General features: G+C 23.9%; 1 protein-coding gene across 3 annotated transcripts in view; it reads left to right on the forward strand.

The window, feature by feature from the left end:
* Positions 1-210: 210 nt before the first annotated feature.
* The window catches only part of LOC124805852 (uncharacterized), a 30,542-nt gene continuing 10,057 nt past the window's right edge, over positions 211-20,695 (forward strand). The window contains exons 1-6 of one of the 3 annotated variants that reach the window (XM_065817032.1): positions 211-295; positions 10,262-10,321; positions 10,793-10,904; positions 11,163-11,318; positions 12,998-13,043; positions 13,656-13,724. In XM_065817032.1, the coding sequence (XP_065673104.1) occupies positions 265-295; positions 10,262-10,321; positions 10,793-10,904; positions 11,163-11,318; positions 12,998-13,043; positions 13,656-13,724 (474 nt within the window). In that variant the 5' untranslated portion in view covers positions 211-264. Of the gene's footprint in view, positions 296-9,470; positions 9,829-10,261; positions 10,322-10,792; positions 10,905-11,162; positions 11,319-12,997; positions 13,044-13,655; positions 13,725-20,695 lie in introns of those variants that run through there. The other 2 variants (XM_065817034.1, XM_065817033.1) reach the window with 2 other exon arrangements.

Raw genomic sequence — 20,695 nt, forward strand, 5'->3', positions numbered from 1 at the left:
AAATAAAAGCTACGTTTCGGCTACACTCTCCTTAAAGGTAGTTTTTCAATGTCTAAACGCGTATGTAATTGAGTTATTATTGTTTCTATAACAACTTAGAACTTAAGCTTCTAAAATAGTTAGTTAACCCTAAAACAGTTAGTTTTAGATTAGAAACTGAGTCAGAGGTTTGTTTTTAAAAAATTACATGTTCAAAAAGCGAAGAAATTCGCTTTATGACGATAATTAAATCGCAGCGAGAATTGTATATGAGTGCGCTATCACATGGCCGATCAAATGAAAGATAAGATCTTTTGTGAGTATAAATGCTTAATCAAACAATCAATATCAATAATTTATTTCTGAAATAAGATTTTACATTCAAGGATGTTTACAAATAGTAAATTTACTAATATAAAGTAAACACCTGCTAATGTCAGGGTTATATCTAATTCAAATAAATATAATGCTAATTTTCATAATATATAATAAAAATAATAGACTTTATAGCATAAAAATAACGGTGTTAATAATAACTTTATAACATAAAAATAACAGTGTTAATAATACTACTACTAATAATAACAATAACAACAATAATAACAATAATAACAACAATAATAATAATAATAATTATAATATCAATAATAATAATAGTAGTAATAACAATAATAATAATAATAATAATAACAATATTAATATTAGTAGTAATAGTTAAAAGTAGTTAATAATAGTAATGTAAATGTTTATAAAAATAACAATAAGCAATAGTAATGACAACAAAATATATAATAGAAATTAAAAAAAAAAAAAAATACTAAAGACAACAAAAATTGATTATAGAAATTATAAACATTAACTATATTTTTTTAATAAAAAGTAGAATAATCTAGTTTTAAAGGTTGAGAATGAATTGAGAGCTTTTAGTTCATAATTAAGGTTGTTCCAAGTTTTAATGCTTTGATATTTTATAGATTTATGCCCGTATTTATGAGAGCAGTGTTTAGAGACAGACAGGTTTAAATTACTATAAATAATTACTTGATATGAATTTATAGTTTTAATATTCATTATTACCATTCATACTGAAATCGATTTAAAGTATACGAAACTTATACAGTAATATTTTGTGTCTGACATTTCATGTCAAGCACATCAACATTATGTTAAGGTTCAAAAATGTCCACCTGTAAATATAATTTTTTTATAATTTGAATATAATTTGTTTATTATTAGGCTATTTATGTTATTTCACAAAATTTTATTTGATTGAGTGACAGATAATTAAATAAGAAAAAAAAAAAAAAATAGATAATTAAATATATTTTGTTTGATTTATTCATTGATCTTAAAGTTATAAATAAGTTATTTAATCTAGTGCGTAAAAGAGAAAAATGTCAACCAGAAAATGTTGCAAAGTACTATATTCAAAGAAAAATTGATCAAGAAGGTTTTCTCAAAGTTAAAATTAATGAATCTATAGATAAAAATAGTTTTAAAATTATGTTTTAACATCATTGTCTCTACTTTTTTGACTTGTTATTATATATGTTATAATGGCTTGTTGTTAACTTTATAATGGCTTGTTGTTAACTTTAATGGTTGAGTTTTTATAATGGCACTTGTTGAACACGAGTTGACTTTTTATAATGGCACTTTATCTTTTTAAATAATACTTGAGCAAACTTTTTTAGTAATGCTATATTTATATTATTAAATATATCATAAATAAATAAATCATTTACTATAATGTGCACCTAATGTTTTACTATTGGAGTCAGAGTCGTGATTTTGTATAGCGATTCCGACTCCACTAAAAATGTTACAACTCTGACTCTGACTTCGCAGCCCTGTTATATATTATAAGCAGTCAATCATTAAACCTTGAGGATCTTTTAGATAAATTATAAACCTGTTTTAAAACTTACCTCGTGGTTTTTTTTTCAATTAACTCAAATAGGAATGTCATAAGAAAATTGAGACGAAGCCTTTACTTATCCATTTATTGTTATTTATTATTTTTTTTGACTTCAGTCTTTAATTTCAGCTGTCTTAAAACTCTTCTATTTGGATGAAATATATTATAAAAGTATCTTTAAAAAATTTAAATGACGCCTCAAGGTTTAGTTTCTTGTATATATATACAAGTTACTAAATATTGTTTTAAATTTCACATTAGGATTCTTTAGATATAAAATAAAACATCTGTATATAAATTTACATGATGACTTAAGGTTTGATTTTGTCTTTCTTTATATATATTGTTTAAAAAGTCACCTCGAGTTTCTTTTGTTTGAGTTTTAGGGGTCGTCCAAAAAGAACATACGCTTTTTTTTGTCAATCCTCCCCCCCCCCCTTCCTCCCGCATTTTGCAATACGCTTTTTTAAGTACCTACCACCTCCCTAAAAGTACCTACGCTTTTAACCTATTTATCTAACATTTTATGATATTTTTTTAAATTTAGAGACTCCTTTCATATATAATCAACCCACTGCCCTCCCATCTCATATACACCATCTGCGGACCCCCTCTTCCCCTCCGAGCTTATGTACTTTATGGATGATCACTTACTATTAAAATGTCAATTAAAAAATCTAGAGGTTACCTTAAAGGTTAAAATCTATGTCACCTTAAGGTTTCTTTTATTGTTCCTTGTTATATATTGTTTTAAATTTTACATTAAGCTTTTTAGTTATAAAATAAAGTATTTTGAAAAAAATCTAGATGACGCTTTAAGGTTAAGTTTGTTTTTTCGTTTTTATATATGTTTTAAAAATTACCTCTCAGTTCTTTTGTTTTACTGAGCTTTACTATAAAAATATATAATAGAAAAAATCTATAAGTTGCCTTAAGGTTTGTTTTATTGTTGCTTTCTAATTTTTATTTTAAAAATCATGTTATTTTTTTTTTTTTTGTTTAGCTGAATTATATTTTAAAATATCTTAAAAAAGTCTATGTCGCCTTAAGGTTTGCTTAATTGTTCCTTTTTATATATTGTGAATAGTTTTTTATTTTTTTTTACATAGTTTTAAAAGTCACCTTAAGGTTTTTTTGTATGGCTGAATTATACTTTAAAAATATTCTCAAAAAGTCTATATGTTGTTTAAAGGTGTTGTTAGATTGATCCTTGTTATTTATTTTAAATAATTATTTTTTAGTTAGTTTTAAAAGTCGCCTTAAAGTTTTTATGTTTGGCTGAATTATCTTTTAAAATATCTTCAAAAAGTCTATATGTCGCCTTAATGTTTGCTTAATTGTTTCTTGTTATTGTGAAAAAAATTTTTTGTTAGTTTTAAAAGTCACCTTTAGGTTTTTATGTTTGGCTGAATATTATTTTTTAATTTCTTAAAAAAGTCTATATTTCACCTTAAGGTTTGCTTAGTTGTTTCTCGTTATATATTGTGAATAGTTTTTTGTTTTTTTTACGCAGTTTTAAAAGTCATCTTAAGGTTTTTTTGTATGGCTGAATTATATTTTAAAAATATTCTCAAAAAGTCTATATGTTGTTTTAAGGTTTCTTAGATTGCTCCTTGTTATTTATTTTTAAAAATTATTTTTTAATTACTATCTTTTGAAAAATCATTAAAAAGGTATATATGTGAGCTTGAAGTTTGCTTTATTTTTTCTTGTTATATATTGTGAAAAAATTTTTTTGCTAGTTTGAAAAGTAAACTTAAATTTTTTTTTGTTTGGCTGAATTATATTTAAAAGTATCTTCAAATATTTTATGTCGTCGTATGTTTCACTTTATTGTTCCTTGTTATATATTGTTTTAATTTTTACCTCACTTTACTTACTTACACTTAAAGTTTTAGTTTATTCTTCCTTTTTCTATATTGTTTTAAAAGTCACCTCAAGTTTCTTTTTTTAATTGAGTTTTACTATTAAAATATTTATAATATGTAAAAAAAATAGATGTTGCTATAAAGTTTTTTATTGTTCCCTTTGATATTTTGTTTTAAAAATCTTCTTAAGATTTATTGTTTGAGTTAATTATATTTTTAAAATATCTCTAAAAGAATGTTGCCGTAATTTTTTGTTGTTGTTGCTTTTTATTTTAAAAGTCACCATAAGGTATTTTTGTTTGGCTTATTATTTTTAAAACATCTTTCAAAAATCTTTAGGTCGCCTTAAGGTTTCCTTTATTGTTTCTTGTTATATGTTGTTTTGAGTTTTACATAAAGTTTTTTAGTTATAAAATAAAGTATTTTAAAAATAATCTTGATGACACTTTAAGGTTTGGTTTATACTTCTTTTTTATTTGTTTTAAAAATTTCCTCTCAGTTCTCTTGCTTTACTATAAAAATATACAATTGAAAAAAATCTATAAGTTGCCTTAAGGTTTGTTTTATTGTTGCTTTCTATTTTTCATTTTAAAATCATGTTAGATTATTTTTGTTTGTTTGAATTATAGTTTTAAAGTATCTTTCAAAGGTCTATATTGCCTATAGAGTTTGCTTTATTGTTCCTTGTTATATACTGTTTTAAATTTATCTTAAGTTCTTTAGTATCAAAATAACATATTTCAAAAAAAACTAGATGACACCTTAAGATTTAGTTAATTCTTCCTTTTTTCTTTTTGTCACCTCAAGGTTCTCATGCTTTTACTGAATTTTACTATAGAAGTATCTGTATAAAAGTTTTCACCTTGAGTATTGTTTAAATGTTCTTTTTTATATATTGCTTCAAAAGTTACCTTATGGTTTTATTTGTTTTACCGAGTTTACTATTAAATAATCTAGAGGTTGCCTTAAGGTTTGTTTTATTGTTACTTTTTACTTCTTTTTTTTTTTTAAATTCACCTTAAGGTTTTTTGTTTGGGCTGAATTATATTTTTAAAACATCTTTAGAGAGTCTATATGTCGCCATAAGGGTTTGCGACATTTTTCTTTGTTAAATATTATTTTATATTTTACCTTAAGTTTTTAATTATAAAATAAAGTATTTAAAAATAAATCTAGTGAATGCTTTAAGGTTTGGTTTATTCTTCTTTATATGTTGTTCTAAAAGCCACTTTTTTTTTTAAAATGGGTTTTACTATAGGAATATCTATATAAGTATCTAAATGTTGCCTTAAGGTTTGTTTTACTGCTCCTTTTTATATATTGTTTTAAAAGTCAACTTAAATTTTTTTGTTTGTCTAAATTATATTTTAAAAATATCTGTAAAAGTAATTTAGATTTAACCAAGGGTTGTTTTTATTGTTCTCTTTAAAGTTTTGTTTAAAAGTCACCTTAAGGTGGATGTCAGCCAAAATTTAAAAAAAGCTGAATTTCTGCAAAAATTAATGCTACACTATTAAGTCTTTTAAATGGAATTAAAATCATGTATCAGGAATCAAAAAGAACTATATGGTGAGTAACTTGCATAAAAGTTATAAAATATTATAAACTGCTTTTACTACTGTTACCATGGAAAGCAAATCAATAAAATCGATGTGAAATCAAATTAAATCTATAGAGAGACTGTGAAAAGGGCTATTTCAATAAAATATCCTAAATTGACCACTTTTTTTGAACTAAAATGACAACAACTGAAAAAGGATTAATTTGAAAGAGTGATTTTTGTTTCATGATAACAATTGCTCTGGCAACTTAGAAAAAACTGTTTTCAATGGTTAAGGAACCTTGGAGTCAAAGAATTTTATAAGGCTTTGTTAAATAATAGGTTTTTAGTTTGATTCAAAACTTTTTTAGACTTATATAGACCATAATGTTCTATGGACCATAATGTTGAAATTATGGTTGCTAAGGGTGTTGCTAAAATAAATATTTTGACTTGGATAAATTTATTGAAGAAAAAAAAAGTAAAAAAATATATATAGAAGTATATATTTTTTTATAATACAGAAATTTCTCTTTAAAAATACATATAAAAAATTTGATACATTACAAAAGTTTTTGTTAGCATCCAACTTAAGGTTTTTTTGTTTGGCTTAATTATGTTTTAAAAGTACCTGTTGAAATTTTTGTATTTATAAAATAAGGTTTTTTTAAAAAAATCTAGTAAACTACTTAAGGTTTGGTTTTTTCTATCATTTTATATATTGATTTAAATTTTACCATTTTCTTTTTTTAGCTATAAAAGTTTCTTTATTTTTAAAATAAATTTTTTTTTAAATAATCTAGATGACACTTTAAGGTTTACTTTATCCTTCCTTTCATATATATATATTGTTTTAAAAATTTCTTCTCTGTTCTTTTGTTTTATTGAGTTTTATCTAGGGCTACTAGTTTGAACATGTTCAAGTTCAAACGTTCAAACTTTACACAAAATATTCAATGTTCAAGTTCAAACTTTTTTCTCCTAATAGTTTGAACTTTTAAATTTTAAAAAATGTCTTTTCATTATTTTTTGTAAAACAAGCTGAAATATAAGTAAAAATTATAAATTTGAGTATTTTTGCTTTTTTTTTGTTTTGTGTTTGCCTGGAAACTCTGAAAATATAATCAAGTTTATATACCTGTAGCGCCATCGCATTTAAGTTAGGATCGGTTTTTTCCTATTAAAAAGTAGTTAAACACTGACTGGTAATTTTTTACCATTTAACCACTGTTTATTTAGGCTTTAAATTAAAATTATAAAGAGTTTTAAGTTCAAACAAGAATGGCTACTCAGCATTAGCACATCTAGAAGATTTGAAGCAAAAAGCTGCAAGAAGCAAATGTGCCTCAACACGCGCTATTACAAGGCACTTAAAAACAAACACAAAATAGAGTTTCTCAAATGTAATAACATTAATAAAAATTAAATTAGTAAAATAATAATTTAGTACATAAAAATGATATATTTGTTAAACCCAGGTCAGTTTAAGAACAAAATAAAAAGAAATAATATAGGTATTTTTTATTTAAAGAAATAATATAGATAGCAAATTAATCTTGTTCAAAGAATATTCCAGCTTAGAGAGATAGACTCGATATTAATAAAAAAGCCAAAAATGGTAACAATATTAGAAATTATAACTAAGAATTGACTGTAGCTAAAGAACCAAAAATGTTTTATTAAAATAAATGGTTTTCAAATGGTATGATCTCGTGAAAGGGCTCTCTAGCCTTAGATTGTTTTTGTATAGAAAAAGAAACTGGTTGCAGGATGATACCTTGCATTTACTTTTTATAAACAAATAAAAAGTCTTTATAAGTAAATAAACAGTTTTGTGTTTACTTGTACCCTTTCGTTTTCAATTTTAAATAAATAAAAACTATTTTAAAAAGTTTTAAAAAGTTCGAACTTTTTTCCTAAATAGTTCAAAAGTGTTTAAAATTTTTAAAAAAAGTTCAAATTGGCAGCCCTAGTTTTCTATAAAAATATACAATTGAAAAAAAATTTATAAGTTGCTTTAAGGTTTGTTTTATTGTTGCTTTCTATTTTTCATTTTAAAGTCACTTTAAATTTTTGTTTGGCTGAATTATATTTTTTAAATATCTTCAAAAAGTATATATTTTGCCTTATAGTTTTCTATATTGTTTTTTGTTATATTTTGTTTTAAACTTTACCTTAAGTTTCTTTAGATATAAAATAAAGTATTTTAAAAGAAATAGATGACACTTGAAATTTAGTTTATTCTTCCTTTTAATATATTGTTTTAAAAGTCACCTCAAGATTCTTTTGTTTTTACTGAATTTTACTATAAAAGTATTTGTATAAAAATCTAGTAGTCACTTTAAGTGTTGTTTTAATGTTCCTTTTTATATATTGTTTTAAAAGTCACCTTTAGGTTTTTTTTGGTTTACTGAGTTTTACTATAAAAATATCTCTTAATAAATATGCAAGTTGCCTTAAGGTTTGTTTTATTGTTGCTTTTTAGTTTTTATTCTAATAGTCACCCTTGATTTTTTTGTTTGGCTGATTTATATTTTAAAATATCTTTAGAAGGTCTTTATGTCGCCCTTATGTTTGCTTTATTGTTCCTTGTTATATATTATAAGTCTTTATTCATAAATTAAAGTATTAAAATAAGTATCTAGATGACACTTATGTTTAGATTTTTTTTCATTTTTATAAATTGTTTTTAAAGTCACCTTTAGGCTGTTTTGTTTTTTTTACTGAGTTTTATTATAAAAATATCTTTAAAAAGTTTATAAGACACCTTAAGGTTTAGGTAATTGTTCCTTGTTTTATATTGTTTTTAGTTTTGTTTTAAGATACTTTAGTTATTAAATAAAATATATTTAAAGAAATAAATAGATGACACCCTAAAATTTGTTTTTATGTTTCTTTTTGTATATTAATTTAAAATTCATTTAAAGGTTCTTTTGTTTGACTGAGTGTTATTATAAAAAAAGCTATAAAAAAATGCAGAGTTTGCCTTAAGGTATTGTCCATAAGTTACGCAACAAAAAATTTCATATTATAAAAAGTAAAAATAGCTAATTAAGTTTAATGAAAATCACAGTTTAAAATAAATTTGTTGTTACCTATTTAATATACTATCCCTTAAGGTTTGGCATGTGTTTTTTTTATATTTTGGTTTAGAAGTCATTTAAAGGTTGTTTTTTTTGACTGAGTTATATTATAAAAGTATTTGAAAAAAGTTTGAATGACACCTAAAGGTTTGGTTTATTGGTTTATTTTAGTTACAAAATAAAACATTAAAAAAAAATCTAAGTAATGCTTTAGAGTTAGATTCTTTATACTTTGTTTTATATTGGTTTAAAATAAGTCACCTTATTTTTAAAAAAATATCAAGGTTGCGCTTTATGGTGTCTATTGTTGTTTGTTGTTATTTGTTGTTATTAGAGTTGCCTAAGTGTTTAATTTTTTTCATCAATTCGCATGAAATACTTTAAAGTCACATTAGCTTCTTGTGTTTAATTTAGTTATTTTGTTTTTAAGCATAATAAAAAAAACCTGCATGGTTTGGTTTATTGTTATGGTTCATATATTTTTAAGTCTCTTCGTGATTTTTTTTTTTTTTCTTTGTCGAGTTATATTTAAAATATTTTATAAAGAATCTAAATGGTGCCATATGGTTAGGTTTATTGTTTTTTGATACAAATATATTTTAAACTTATTTTAAGGTTCTCCTATATTGCTGATTTATATTATTGTAGTATGTATAAAAAAATTTAAATGTTGTCTTAAGGTTAGGTTTGTTGTTTCTTTTTATATATTTATTTAAAAGTCATTCTAAGGTTCATTTGGCTGTTGTTTGGCTGATTTATATTATAAATACATCTGTACAAATATCTAGACGATGGCTTTGATTCATTCTTTCTTGTTATATATTGTTTCAAATTCTTCAGATTGTTTTAGTCATCAAATAATATTGCTATAAAAACTTTAATTTAAGTTTAATTTGCTGTTCTTATTGTATATTGTTTTAAAAGTCACCTTAAGGTTCTTTAATTAGTTGAGTTATGTGATAAAATAATCTAAAAATTTAGATAAAGCCTTATGTTGCTAATTATTGAATCAAAAGTCATATTCATTGTTTCTATTTAATCTCTTTAAGTTTCATATAGAAATTTTGATGATATCTTATAGTTTTTTTTGTTGTAATATCTTTAGTTAAGCAGCCCTCAAAATTAGGGCCTGTATTCTGCAATGCTGACCTAACTGCTGACCTCAAAGTGTTAGAGGTCAACAAAAAATTGCTGACCTCATTTTAATGTTTTATGGTTTGTGTTTTATGGTTTATGTTTTATTACCTTTGTATCAAAATTTTTTTGCCGACCAGATCCCGACTTATAAAAGATTGAGGTTGGCAAATTATTACCGACCTCTTTTTTCCTAATTTCCAGGGTTGGTTAAATAATATCTTCCCTTAATATTCCTAATGATTTTAGATCTTAAATATTGATTGGAGCCATCAAAAAATATTAATGGTTTGGATGAACTTCAAGGTTTAGTTTCTCATTTCTTTTTTAATATTGTTTTAAAAGTCATAATTTTTTTTTTTTTAATGATTTTTATTGTATAAAAGTACGTAAAGTTTTCTTGATGACGATTAATTGTGATTGTGTTGATGAGGACTTATGTTTAACATATTTTCTGTGATTATTTAGACTGTTTTAAGTCGCTTTTAAATTGTAATTTTTAGCATTATTTTTATCATAATTGTTTTGCCATAATTAAAATTTCAATTGTCATTTAAATTTATATTCTATTATCACAGGATAAGTAAAGTTTGAGTAATATATTTTTTAATTTTTGGTTGCTGAAATTTTGGAGGTTGTATGTATATTTTTATAGCATTCATAACCAAAACATTAAAATTTTAAAACTAAAAGTTTAGTAAATAATATATCAGACTCACTTATTGTTTAACCAATTCAGGTTATGGTGTGTTTGCAACAAATAAGTTTCTGAAAGGGGACTTTCTTTTACAGTACAGAGGTATATTTTTAGGCGTTTTTTTAAATTTTATTAAATCTTTTTTTTTTTTAAACATTCAGTTGTCATGTGAATATAAAGATTTTTACTTTGCTGTGTTAATAATATTAATTTGTTGGTGATGGTGGTCTTTGTATAATATGCGATGCAATTGTGTTGTTTGTGATGCAGTTGTGTTATTGTGATGCAATTTTCTTAAGTTTTTCTGCCATGTTTATTAACATATTTTTAATCAATGTCAAGCATGGTTGGGATCAAATGCATTTGATTAAATACAATTACGTTAATTATAGATATCCTAATACAAAAATAAAATATATGCAATCAGTATTATTCAAATACAAATACATTATATCTTTGAAAAACGCAAAACGCTCCTTTAAAAGTCCTGGAAATATCCTGAAATTTTGAATTATCTATTGGGTGGCAACCCTGTCTCATGTATATAAATATTTTTGTATCTGTATTAAATAGGTGATGTTATTAGTTTAAATGAGGCAAAATTCAGGTCCCAACAATATGAGAATAAAGGATTGGGTTGTTTTATCTATAATGGGATCAAAGATATTTATGGTAAATCTGTTTGGTAAGTAAAATATTTTTCATTTTTTATAATTTTCTCAAATTTGTATGGTTTATGGTTCTTAAATTTGTATGGCTTTTTTAGAACTGATTACATATATGAATGTAAATTTTTTACATATTTAACAAAATATAAATACAAAAATAAACATTGATCATGAAATTTTAATTTACTCATGAAAATTATGAAACATAAATTTACTCTATTATTGTTTTTTTTCTTCTGATACTCATTTAATTTCTGATTTTTTTTTTTTTAAAGCATTGATGCTACAAACCAACTAAGTTTCATGGGATGCATGGTAAATGACTCACCTTCAATTTATGCCAATGCAAAAATGAAGAGAATAGTTGAGTCTAATTATGTTAGTCTTTGTCTTTTCACTACAAAAACAATAGATGTTGGTACTGAACTCAGGTATATTTTATGTTCTAAAATATTATTCCATTTGGGTTTCAGCTTACAATATATGGTTTGCGTGATTTTTTTTTTAGTTTAAAAATTAGTTTTTAGTTAGTAAATTCTTATACTTATGTCATCAAATTATACTATAAAATTACTTTAAAACAATTCTTTAGGAAGTTTATGAATAAATAAAAGGGATGTAGTGTCTCAAAAAGAACACCAGCTTTAAATTACAATTTTTTTCTTTTATCTGGTGTCAGGAGCTCTTGATACTTATGATCTGCAATGAGAAAATATTTCATAGCAGTCCTATATAAAAGGACTCTAGGTACAAATTGCTACTCTAAAGTCATTTTTTCCTTAAAAGTAGTTTAAAAGCCTCTTTTCATTTATTGTCTATGTTACTTAAAATGTTAGTTGCATGGTTTATAATTTTCAGGATATTTCTGCAATTCTGCAATATTTCTTTAAAATTTTATTTTTTTGAAATATCCAAATAATTTTATGGAAATACAAGTAAAAAATTTTTTTTTGTACTTGTTAATAATTTAAACAGTAAAGGTAATTACTCAATTAATCTACGCTATATTTAGTTATGTTGTTTGTAGACATAATAATTTAGTTATTTCACCTAAAAATCTAGTGTAATTTAGTATAATAATTTTTTCATATAAATTAAGTTAATTTATAAACTTTAGTTAAATAATTATTAAAGTAACAGTTGATTTTTGTGTTCGTTGATGCACTTTTTTATGAAACATTGATAATTTTTTGAAACTTTTAAAAAACAAAACTAATACAAACTTAAACTTCTAAAACCCCCAACATTGTCATTCTCACCTCAAAATTTTACTATTGTAACATTTGTAGCACTACACCAATGATTTCCTTACTCAAAAAATTAAAATATTTAAACATTTTTCAGATTCAAATAATGTTTATATTATGTGTGTTATAATGTATATTATATTCTTAGACATACAAATTGCATTTAGATACTTCTTAAAAATATTTTCCAGTTTTTTTCTTGGTATTTTCGGAAGCAAAAAAAACTGGATTTTTAAAATATGACCTTGATAATCTCTTTAGTTTAGTAGTTATAAAAAATTTTTATAACTATAGAAATTGTTAACTAGACAGTTTACATTTTTTTATGAATTTTTTTTACAGTTCTATTCAGTTGTATTTTTTTATAAATCTAGTATGCAGGTGGGTAATCATTTTTATCTGTTGTTAATTTCACACATCTCTCTTAGTTTCAAACCAGTTTTTTGTGGTCTTAGTTGAAGATTATTATTTTATACTGCATCAACGTAATATATTTAGCAACCTGTTGGGCTGCAATAACTCATTTGTCTTGGGCAAGTGTATAAATAGATTTTAGGAAAACGAAAAATATTTTATGCATACAACTAATGATTTTTGTGAATGTCTTTTATTTATCACCATCATTGTTACTATCATCATCATCATCTTTTAATGTCATAATTTTATTTTTTTGCACTTGATTGATTGTTTCGCATAACACTTTATCTCCAATATTTACTATCTTTAAAATCTTACTTATTATTTTTTTTTTTTGACTAATTTTTATTTGTTCTTGACTTAAAATACCTGTTATAACATATGTAGTTTGCGCAAGCGCATGTAACACATAAAGTTTTTAGAAGAAATAATTTTGATATTTTCAGATACGATTATGGTGATAAAGTTAAGAAAATGTTCTGGCGGACCATGGTGTGTTTTATTATATCAAATTTTATTTTTATTTCAAAAAATAATTTAATCTTTAAAAAGTTAATTTTGAGTTTATTACTATCATTGTTTGTTTAACATTAGAAGTTCAAGCTAATACTTTTTGCTCTTGTTACTTCTATCTAAAGTATTAACAATTATTTATAAAGTTTTTAGGTTTTACAGAAGTGGTGTGAGGGTGGGGGGTGTACATTTGAAAAAGGACTGTTCTATTTAAAAATCAATGACATGGTAGCTTTTTGTTTTCGTTTATTTAAATTTGTAAATGAAGAAATAATAAGGATTTAGGAGTGGAAAAATGACTAGTATGATAAAATGAAAAAACCTTAGCAGATGCTTGTTTTGCTAAAGATGGCCTTGATTTTGTCCAGACTATTAAGACTGTTGTGATTAATCAAATACGCAGGCTTCTGATATATTTTTGATGTACCATAATGTGCAAGTTGCATTTTTTTGATGTACTATAATGTGCTAATACTATACAATTATTTTTTTATTTTTTTTTAATTGAGCATACATTTAGACATTTAAGGTATACTATTTAGACATACTTGTTAAAAATTAAAATTACTTGTATCCTTATTAATTGTTAAGGCATCATGCTTACAGCCATTGTGTTATAACCAAGCTAATTATGTTGAAATTGGAGCAATAAATAGGGAGGTATAATTTGAGTTATATTTTATTGTTATTTTACATAAAATAAAACTATTGTGTTTTGATTTTATTTAAAAACTCTTAACTACATAACATAAAAAGGTTTCGTAATGAAGGTTTTTTCTTGGACATTATTTTTTTGTACAGGAGACCTCAGTAAATCAAAGTATAGTGATTTAATATCTTAGTGGTTATTTCATTTCACTTTTTTTAAACTTTTTATGACAAAATTAAAACTGTTTTATTTTTTTCTTTGCAAAGTTGAGGTATAAAATAAGCTTGTAACTTAAAGTTGAGGTATAAAATAAGCTTGTAACTTAAAGTTGAGTTATAAAATAAGCTTGTAACTTAAAGTTGAGTTATAAAATAAGCTTGTAACTTAAAGTTGAGTTATAAAATAAGCTTGTAACTTAAAGTTGAGTTATAAAATAAGCTTGTAACTTAAAGTTGAGGTATAAAATAAGCTTGTAACTTAAAGTTGAGGTATAAAATAAGCTTGTAACTTAAAGTTGAGGTATAAAATAAGCTTGTAACTTATAGTTGAGGTATAAAATAAGCTTGTAACTTAAAGTTGAGGTATAAAATAAGCTTGTAACTTAAAGTTGAGTTATAAAATAAGCTTGTAACTTAAAGTTGAGTTATAAAATATGCTTGTAACTTAAAGTTGAGGTATAAAATAAGCTTGTAACTTAAAGTTGAGGTATAAAATAAGCTTGTAACTTAAAGTTGAGTTATAAAATAAGCTTGTAACTTAAAGTTAAGGTATAAAATAAGCTTATAACTTAAAGTTGAGTTATAAAATAAGCTTGTAACTTAAAGTTGAGGTATTAAATAAGCTTGTAACTTAAAGTTGAGGTATAAAATAAGCTTGTAACTTAAAGTTGAGGTATTAAATAAGCTTGTAACTTAAAGTTGAGTTATAAAATAAGCTTGTAACTTAAAGTTGAGGTATTAAATAAGCTTGTAACTTAAAGTTGAGGTATAAAATAAGCTTGTAACTTAAAGTTGAGGTATAAAATAAGCCTATAACTTAAAGTTGAGGTATAAAATAAGCTTGTAACTTAAAGTTGAGTTATAAAATAAGCTTGTAACTTAAAGTTGAGGTATAAAATAAGCTTGTAACTTAAAGTTGAGTTATAAAATAAGCTTGTAACTTAAAGTTGAGGTATTAAATAAGCTTGTAACTTAAAGTTGAGTTATAAAATAAGCTTGTAACTTAAAGTTGAGGTATTAAATAAGCTTGTAACTTAAAGTTGAGGTATAAAATAAGCTTGTAACTTAAAGTTGAGTTATAAAATAAGCTTGTAACTTAAAGTTGAGTTATAAAATAAGCTTGTAACTTAAAGTTGAGGTATTAAATAAGCTTGTAACTTAAAGTTGAGGTATAAAATAAGCTTGTAACTTAAAGTTGAGTTATAAAATAAGCTTGTAACTTAAAGTTGAGTTATAAAATAAGCTTGTAACTTTAAGTTGAGGTATAAAATAAGCTTGTAACTTAAAGTTGAGGTATAAAATAAGCCTATAACTTAAAGTTGAGGTATAAAATAAGCTTGTAAATTAAAGTTGAGTTATAAAATAAGCTTGTAACTTAAAGTTGAGGTATAAAATAAGCTTGTAACTTAAAGTTGAGGTATAAAATAAGCTTGTAACTTAAAGTTGAGTTATAAAATAAGCTTGTAACTTAAAGTTGAGGTATAAAATAAGCTTGTAACTTAAAGTTGAGGTATATAATAAGCTTGTAACTTAAAGTTGAGGTATTAAATAAGCTTGTAACTTAAAGTTGAGGTATAAAATAAGCTTGTAACTTAAAGTTGAGTTATAAAATAAGCTTGTAACTTAAAGTTGAGTTATAAAATAAGCTTGTAACTTAAAGTTGAGGTATAAAATAAGCTTGTAACTTAAAGTTGAGGTATAAAATAAGCTTGTAACTTAAAGTTGAGTTATAAAATAAGCTTGTAACTTAAAGTTGAGGTATAAAATAATCTTATAACTTAAAGTTGAGGTATAAAATAAGCTTGTAACTTAAAGTTGAGGTATAAAATAAGCTTGTAACTTAAAGTTGAGGTATAAAATAAGCTTGTAACTTAAAGTTGAGTTATAAATTAAGCTTGTAACTTAAAGTTGAGTTATAAAATATCCTTGTAACTTAAAGTTGAGGTATAAAATAAGCTTGTAACTTAAAGTTGAGGTATAAAATAAGCTTGTAACTTAAAGTTGAGTTATAAAATAAGCTTGTAACTTAAAGTTGAGGTATAAAATAAGCTTGTAACTTAAAGTTGAGTTATAAAATAAGCTTGTAACTTAAAGTTGAGTTATAAAATAAGCTTGTAACTTAAAGTTGAGGTATTAAATAAGCTTGTAACTTAAAGTTGAGGTATAAAATAAGCTTGTAACTTAAAGTTGAGTTATAAAATAAGCTTGTAACTTTAAGTTGAGGTATAAAATAAGGTTGTAACTTAAAGTTGAGTTATAAAATAAGCTTGTAACTTAAAGTTGAGGTATTAAATAAGCTTGTAACTTAAAGTTGAGGTATAAAATAAGCTTGTAACTTAAAGTTGAGTTATAAAATAAGCTTGTAACTTAAAGTTGAGTTATAAAATAAGCTTGTAACTTAAAGTTGAGGTATAAAATAAGCTTGTAACTTAAAGTTGAGGTATAAAATAAGCTTGTAACTTAAAGTTGAGTTATAAAATAAGCTTGTAACTTAAAGTTGAGGTATAAAATAAGCCTATAACTTAAAGTTGAGGTATAAAATAAGCATGTAACTTAAAGTTGAGTTATAAAATAAGCTTGTAACTTAAAGTTGAGGTATAAAATAAGCTTGTAACTTAAAGTTGAGTTATAAAATAAGCTTGTAACTTAAAGTTGAGTTATAAAATAAGCTTGTAACTTAAAGTTGAGGTATAAAATAAGCTTGTAACTCAAAGTTGAGTTATAAAATAAGCTTGTAACTTAAAGTTGAGGTATAAAATAAGCTTATAACTTAAAGTTGAGGTATAAAATAAGCTTGTAACTTAAAGTTGAGGTATAAAATAAGCTTGTAACTTAAAGTTGAGGTATAAAATAAGCTTGTAACTTAAAGTTGAGTTATAAAATAAGCTTGTAACTTAAAGTTGAGTTATAAAATAAGCTTGTAACTTAAAGTTGAGGTATTAAATAAGCTTGTAACTTAAAGTTGAGGTATAAAATAAGCTTGTAACTTAAAGTTGAATTATAAAATAAGCTTGTAACTTAAAGTTGAGTTATAAAATAAGCTTGTAACTTAAAGTTGAGGTATAAAATAAGCTTCTAACTTAAAGTTGAGGTATAAAATGTTTGTAACTTAAAGTTGAGTTATAAAATAAGCTTGTAACTTAAAGTTGAGGTATAAAATAAGCCTATAACTTAAAGTTGAGGTATAAAATAAGCTTGTAACTTAAAGTTGAGTTATAAAATAAGCTTGTAACTTAAAGTTGAGGTATAAAATAAGCTTGTAACTTAAAGTTGAGTTATAAAATAAGCTTGTAACTTAAAGTTGAGTTATAAAATAAGCTTGTAACTTAAAGTTGAGGTATAAAATAAGCTTGTAACTTAAAGTTGAGGTATAAAATAAGCTTGTAACTTAAAGTTGAGGTATAAAATAAGCTTGTAACTTAAAGTTGAGTTATAAAATAAGCTTGTAACTTAAAGTTGAGTTATAAAATAAGCTTGTAACTTAAAGTTGAGGTATTAAATAAGCTTGTAACTTAAAGTTGAGGTATAAAATAAGCTTGTAACTTAAAGTTGAGTTATAAATTAAGCTTGTAACTTAAAGTTGAGTTATAAAATATCCTTGTAACTTAAAGTTGAGGTATAAAATAAGCTTGTAACTTAAAGTTGAGGTATAAAATAAGCTTGTAACTTAAAGTTGAGGTATAAAATAAGCTTGTAACTTAAAGTTGAGGTATAAAATAAGCTTGTAACTTAAAGTTGAGTTATAAAATAAGCTTGTAACTTAAAGTTGAGTTATAAAATAAGCTTGTAACTTAAAGTTGAGGTATTAAATAAGCTTGTAACTTAAAGTTGAGGTATAAAATAAGCTTGTAACTTAAAGTTGAGTTATAAAATAAGCTTGTAACTTTAAGTTGAGGTATAAAATAAGCCTATAACTTAAAGTTGAGGTATAAAATAAGCTTGTAACTTAAAGTTGAGTTATAAAATAAGCTTGTAACTTAAAGTTGAGGTATAAAATAAGCTTGTAACTTAAAGTTGAGTTATAAAATAAGCTTGTAACTTAAAGTTGAGGTATAAAATAAGCTTGTAACTTAAACTTGAGTTATAAAATAAGCTTGTAACTTAAAGTTGAGGTATAAAATAAGCTTGTAACTTAAAGTTGAGTTATAAAATAAGCTTGTAACTTAAAGTTGAGTTATAAAATAAGCTTGTAACTTAAAGTTGAGGTATATAATAAGCTTGTAACTTAAAGTTGAGGTATTAAATAAGCTTGTAACTTAAAGTTGAGGTATAAAATAAGCTTGTAACTTAAAGTTGAGTTATAAAATAAGCTTGTAACTTAAAGTTGAGTTATAAAATAAGCTTGTAACTTAAAGTTGAGGTATAAAATAAGCTTGTAACTTAAAGTTGAGGTATAAAATAAGCTTGTAACTTAAAGTTGAGTTATAAAATAAGCTTGTAACTTAAAGTTGAGGTATAAAATAATCTTATAACTTAAAGTTGAGGTATAAAATAAGCTTGTAACTTAAAGTTGAGGTATAAAATAAGCTTGTAACTTAAAGTTGAGGTATAAAATAAGCTTGTAACTTAAAGTTGAGTTATAAATTAAGCTTGTAACTTAAAGTTGAGTTATAAAATATCCTTGTAACTTAAAGTTGAGGTATAAAATAAGCTTGTAACTTAAAGTTGAGGTATAAAATAAGCTTGTAACTTAAAGTTGAGTTATAAAATAAGCTTGTAACTTAAAGTTGAGGTATAAAATAAGCTTGTAACTTAAAGTTGAGTTATAAAATAAGCTTGTAACTTAAAGTTGAGTTATAAAATAAGCTTGTAACTTAAAGTTGAGGTATTAAATAAGCTTGTAACTTAAAGTTGAGGTATAAAATAAGCTTGTAACTTAAAGTTGAGTTATAAAATAAGCTTGTAACTTTAAGTTGAGGTATAAAATAAGGTTGTAACTTAAAGTTGAGTTATAAAATAAGCTTGTAACTTAAAGTTGAGGTATTAAATAAGCTTGTAACTTAAAGTTGAGGTATAAAATAAGCTTGTAACTTAAAGTTGAGTTATAAAATAAGCTTGTAACTTAAAGTTGAGTTATAAAATAAGCTTGTAACTTAAAGTTGAGGTATAAAATAAGCTTGTAACTTAAAGTTGAGGTATAAAATAAGCTTGTAACTTAAAGTTGAGTTATAAAATAAGCTTGTAACTTAAAGTTGAGGTATAAAATAAGCCTATAACTTAAAGTTGAGGTATAAAATAAGCATGTAACTTAAAGTTGAGTTATAAAATAAGCTTGTAACTTAAAGTTGAGGTATAAAATAAGCTTGTAACTTAAAGTTGAGTTATAAAATAAGCTTGTAACTTAAAGTTGAGTTATAAAATAAGCTTGTAACTTAAAGTTGAGGTATAAAATAAGCTTGTAACTCAAAGTTGAGTTATAAAATAAGCTTGTAACTTAAAGTTGAGGTATAAAATAAGCTTATAACTTAAAGTTGAGGTATAAAATAAGCTTGTAACTTAAAGTTGAGGTATAAAATAAGCTTGTAACTTAAAGTTGAGGTATAAAATAAGCTTGTAACTTAAAGTTGAGTTATAAAATAAGCTTGTAACTTAAAGTTGAGTTATAAAATAAGCTTGTAACTTAAAGTTGAGGTATTAAATAAGCTTGTAACTTAAAGTTGAGGTATAAAATAAGCTTGTAACTTAAAGTTGAATTATAAAATAAGCTTGTAACTTAAAGTTGAGTTATAAAATAAGCTTGTAACTTAAAGTTGAGGTATAAAATAAGCTTCTAACTTAAAGTTGAGGTATAAAATGTTTGTAACTTAAAGTTGAGTTATAAAATAAGCTTGTAACTTAAAGTTGAGGTATAAAATAAGCCTATAACTTAAAGTTGAGGTATAAAATAAGCTTGTAACTTAAAGTTGAGTTATAAAATAAGCTTGTAACTTAAAGTTGAGGTATAAAATAAGCTTGTAACTTAAAGTTGAGTTATAAAATAAGCTTGTAACTTAAAGTTGAGTTATAAAATAAGCTTGTAACTTAAAGTTGAGGTATAAAATAAGCTTGTAACTTAAAGTTGAGGTATAAAATAAGCTTGTAACTTAAAGTTGAGGTATAAAATAAGCTTGTAACTTAAAGTTGAGTTATAAAATAAGCTTGTAACTTAAAGTTGAGTTATAAAATAAGCTTGTAACTTAAAGTTGAGGTATTAAATAAGCTTGTAACTTAAAGTTGAGGTATAAAATAAGCTTGTAACTTAAAGTTGAGTTATAAATTAAGCTTGTAACTTAAAGTTGAGTTATAAAATATCCTTGTAACTTAAAGTTGAGGTATAAAATAAGCTTGTAACTTAAAGTTGAGGTATAAAATAAGCTTGTAACTTAAAGTTGAGGTATAAAATAAGCTTGTAACTTAAAGTTGAGGTATAAAATAAGCTTGTAACTTAAAGTTGAGTTATAAAATAAGCTTGTAACTTAAAGTTGAGTTATAAAATAAGCTTGTAACTTAAAGTTGAGGTATTAAATAAGCTTGTAACTTAAAGTTGAGGTATAAAATAAGCTTGTAACTTAAAGTTGAGTTATAAAATAAGCTTGTAACTTTAAGTTGAGGTATAAAATAAGCCTATAACTTAAAGTTGAGGTATAAAATAAGCTTGTAACTTAAAGTTGAGTTATAAAATAAGCTTGTAACTTAAAGTTGAGGTATAAAATAAGCTTGTAACTTAAAGTTGAGTTATAAAATAAGCTTGTAACTTAAAGTTGAGTTATAAAATAAGCTTGTAA

This window comes from Hydra vulgaris, chromosome 14 (assembly GCF_038396675.1).
Source record: "Hydra vulgaris chromosome 14, alternate assembly HydraT2T_AEP".
NCBI classification, from domain to species: domain Eukaryota; kingdom Metazoa; phylum Cnidaria; class Hydrozoa; order Anthoathecata; family Hydridae; genus Hydra; species Hydra vulgaris.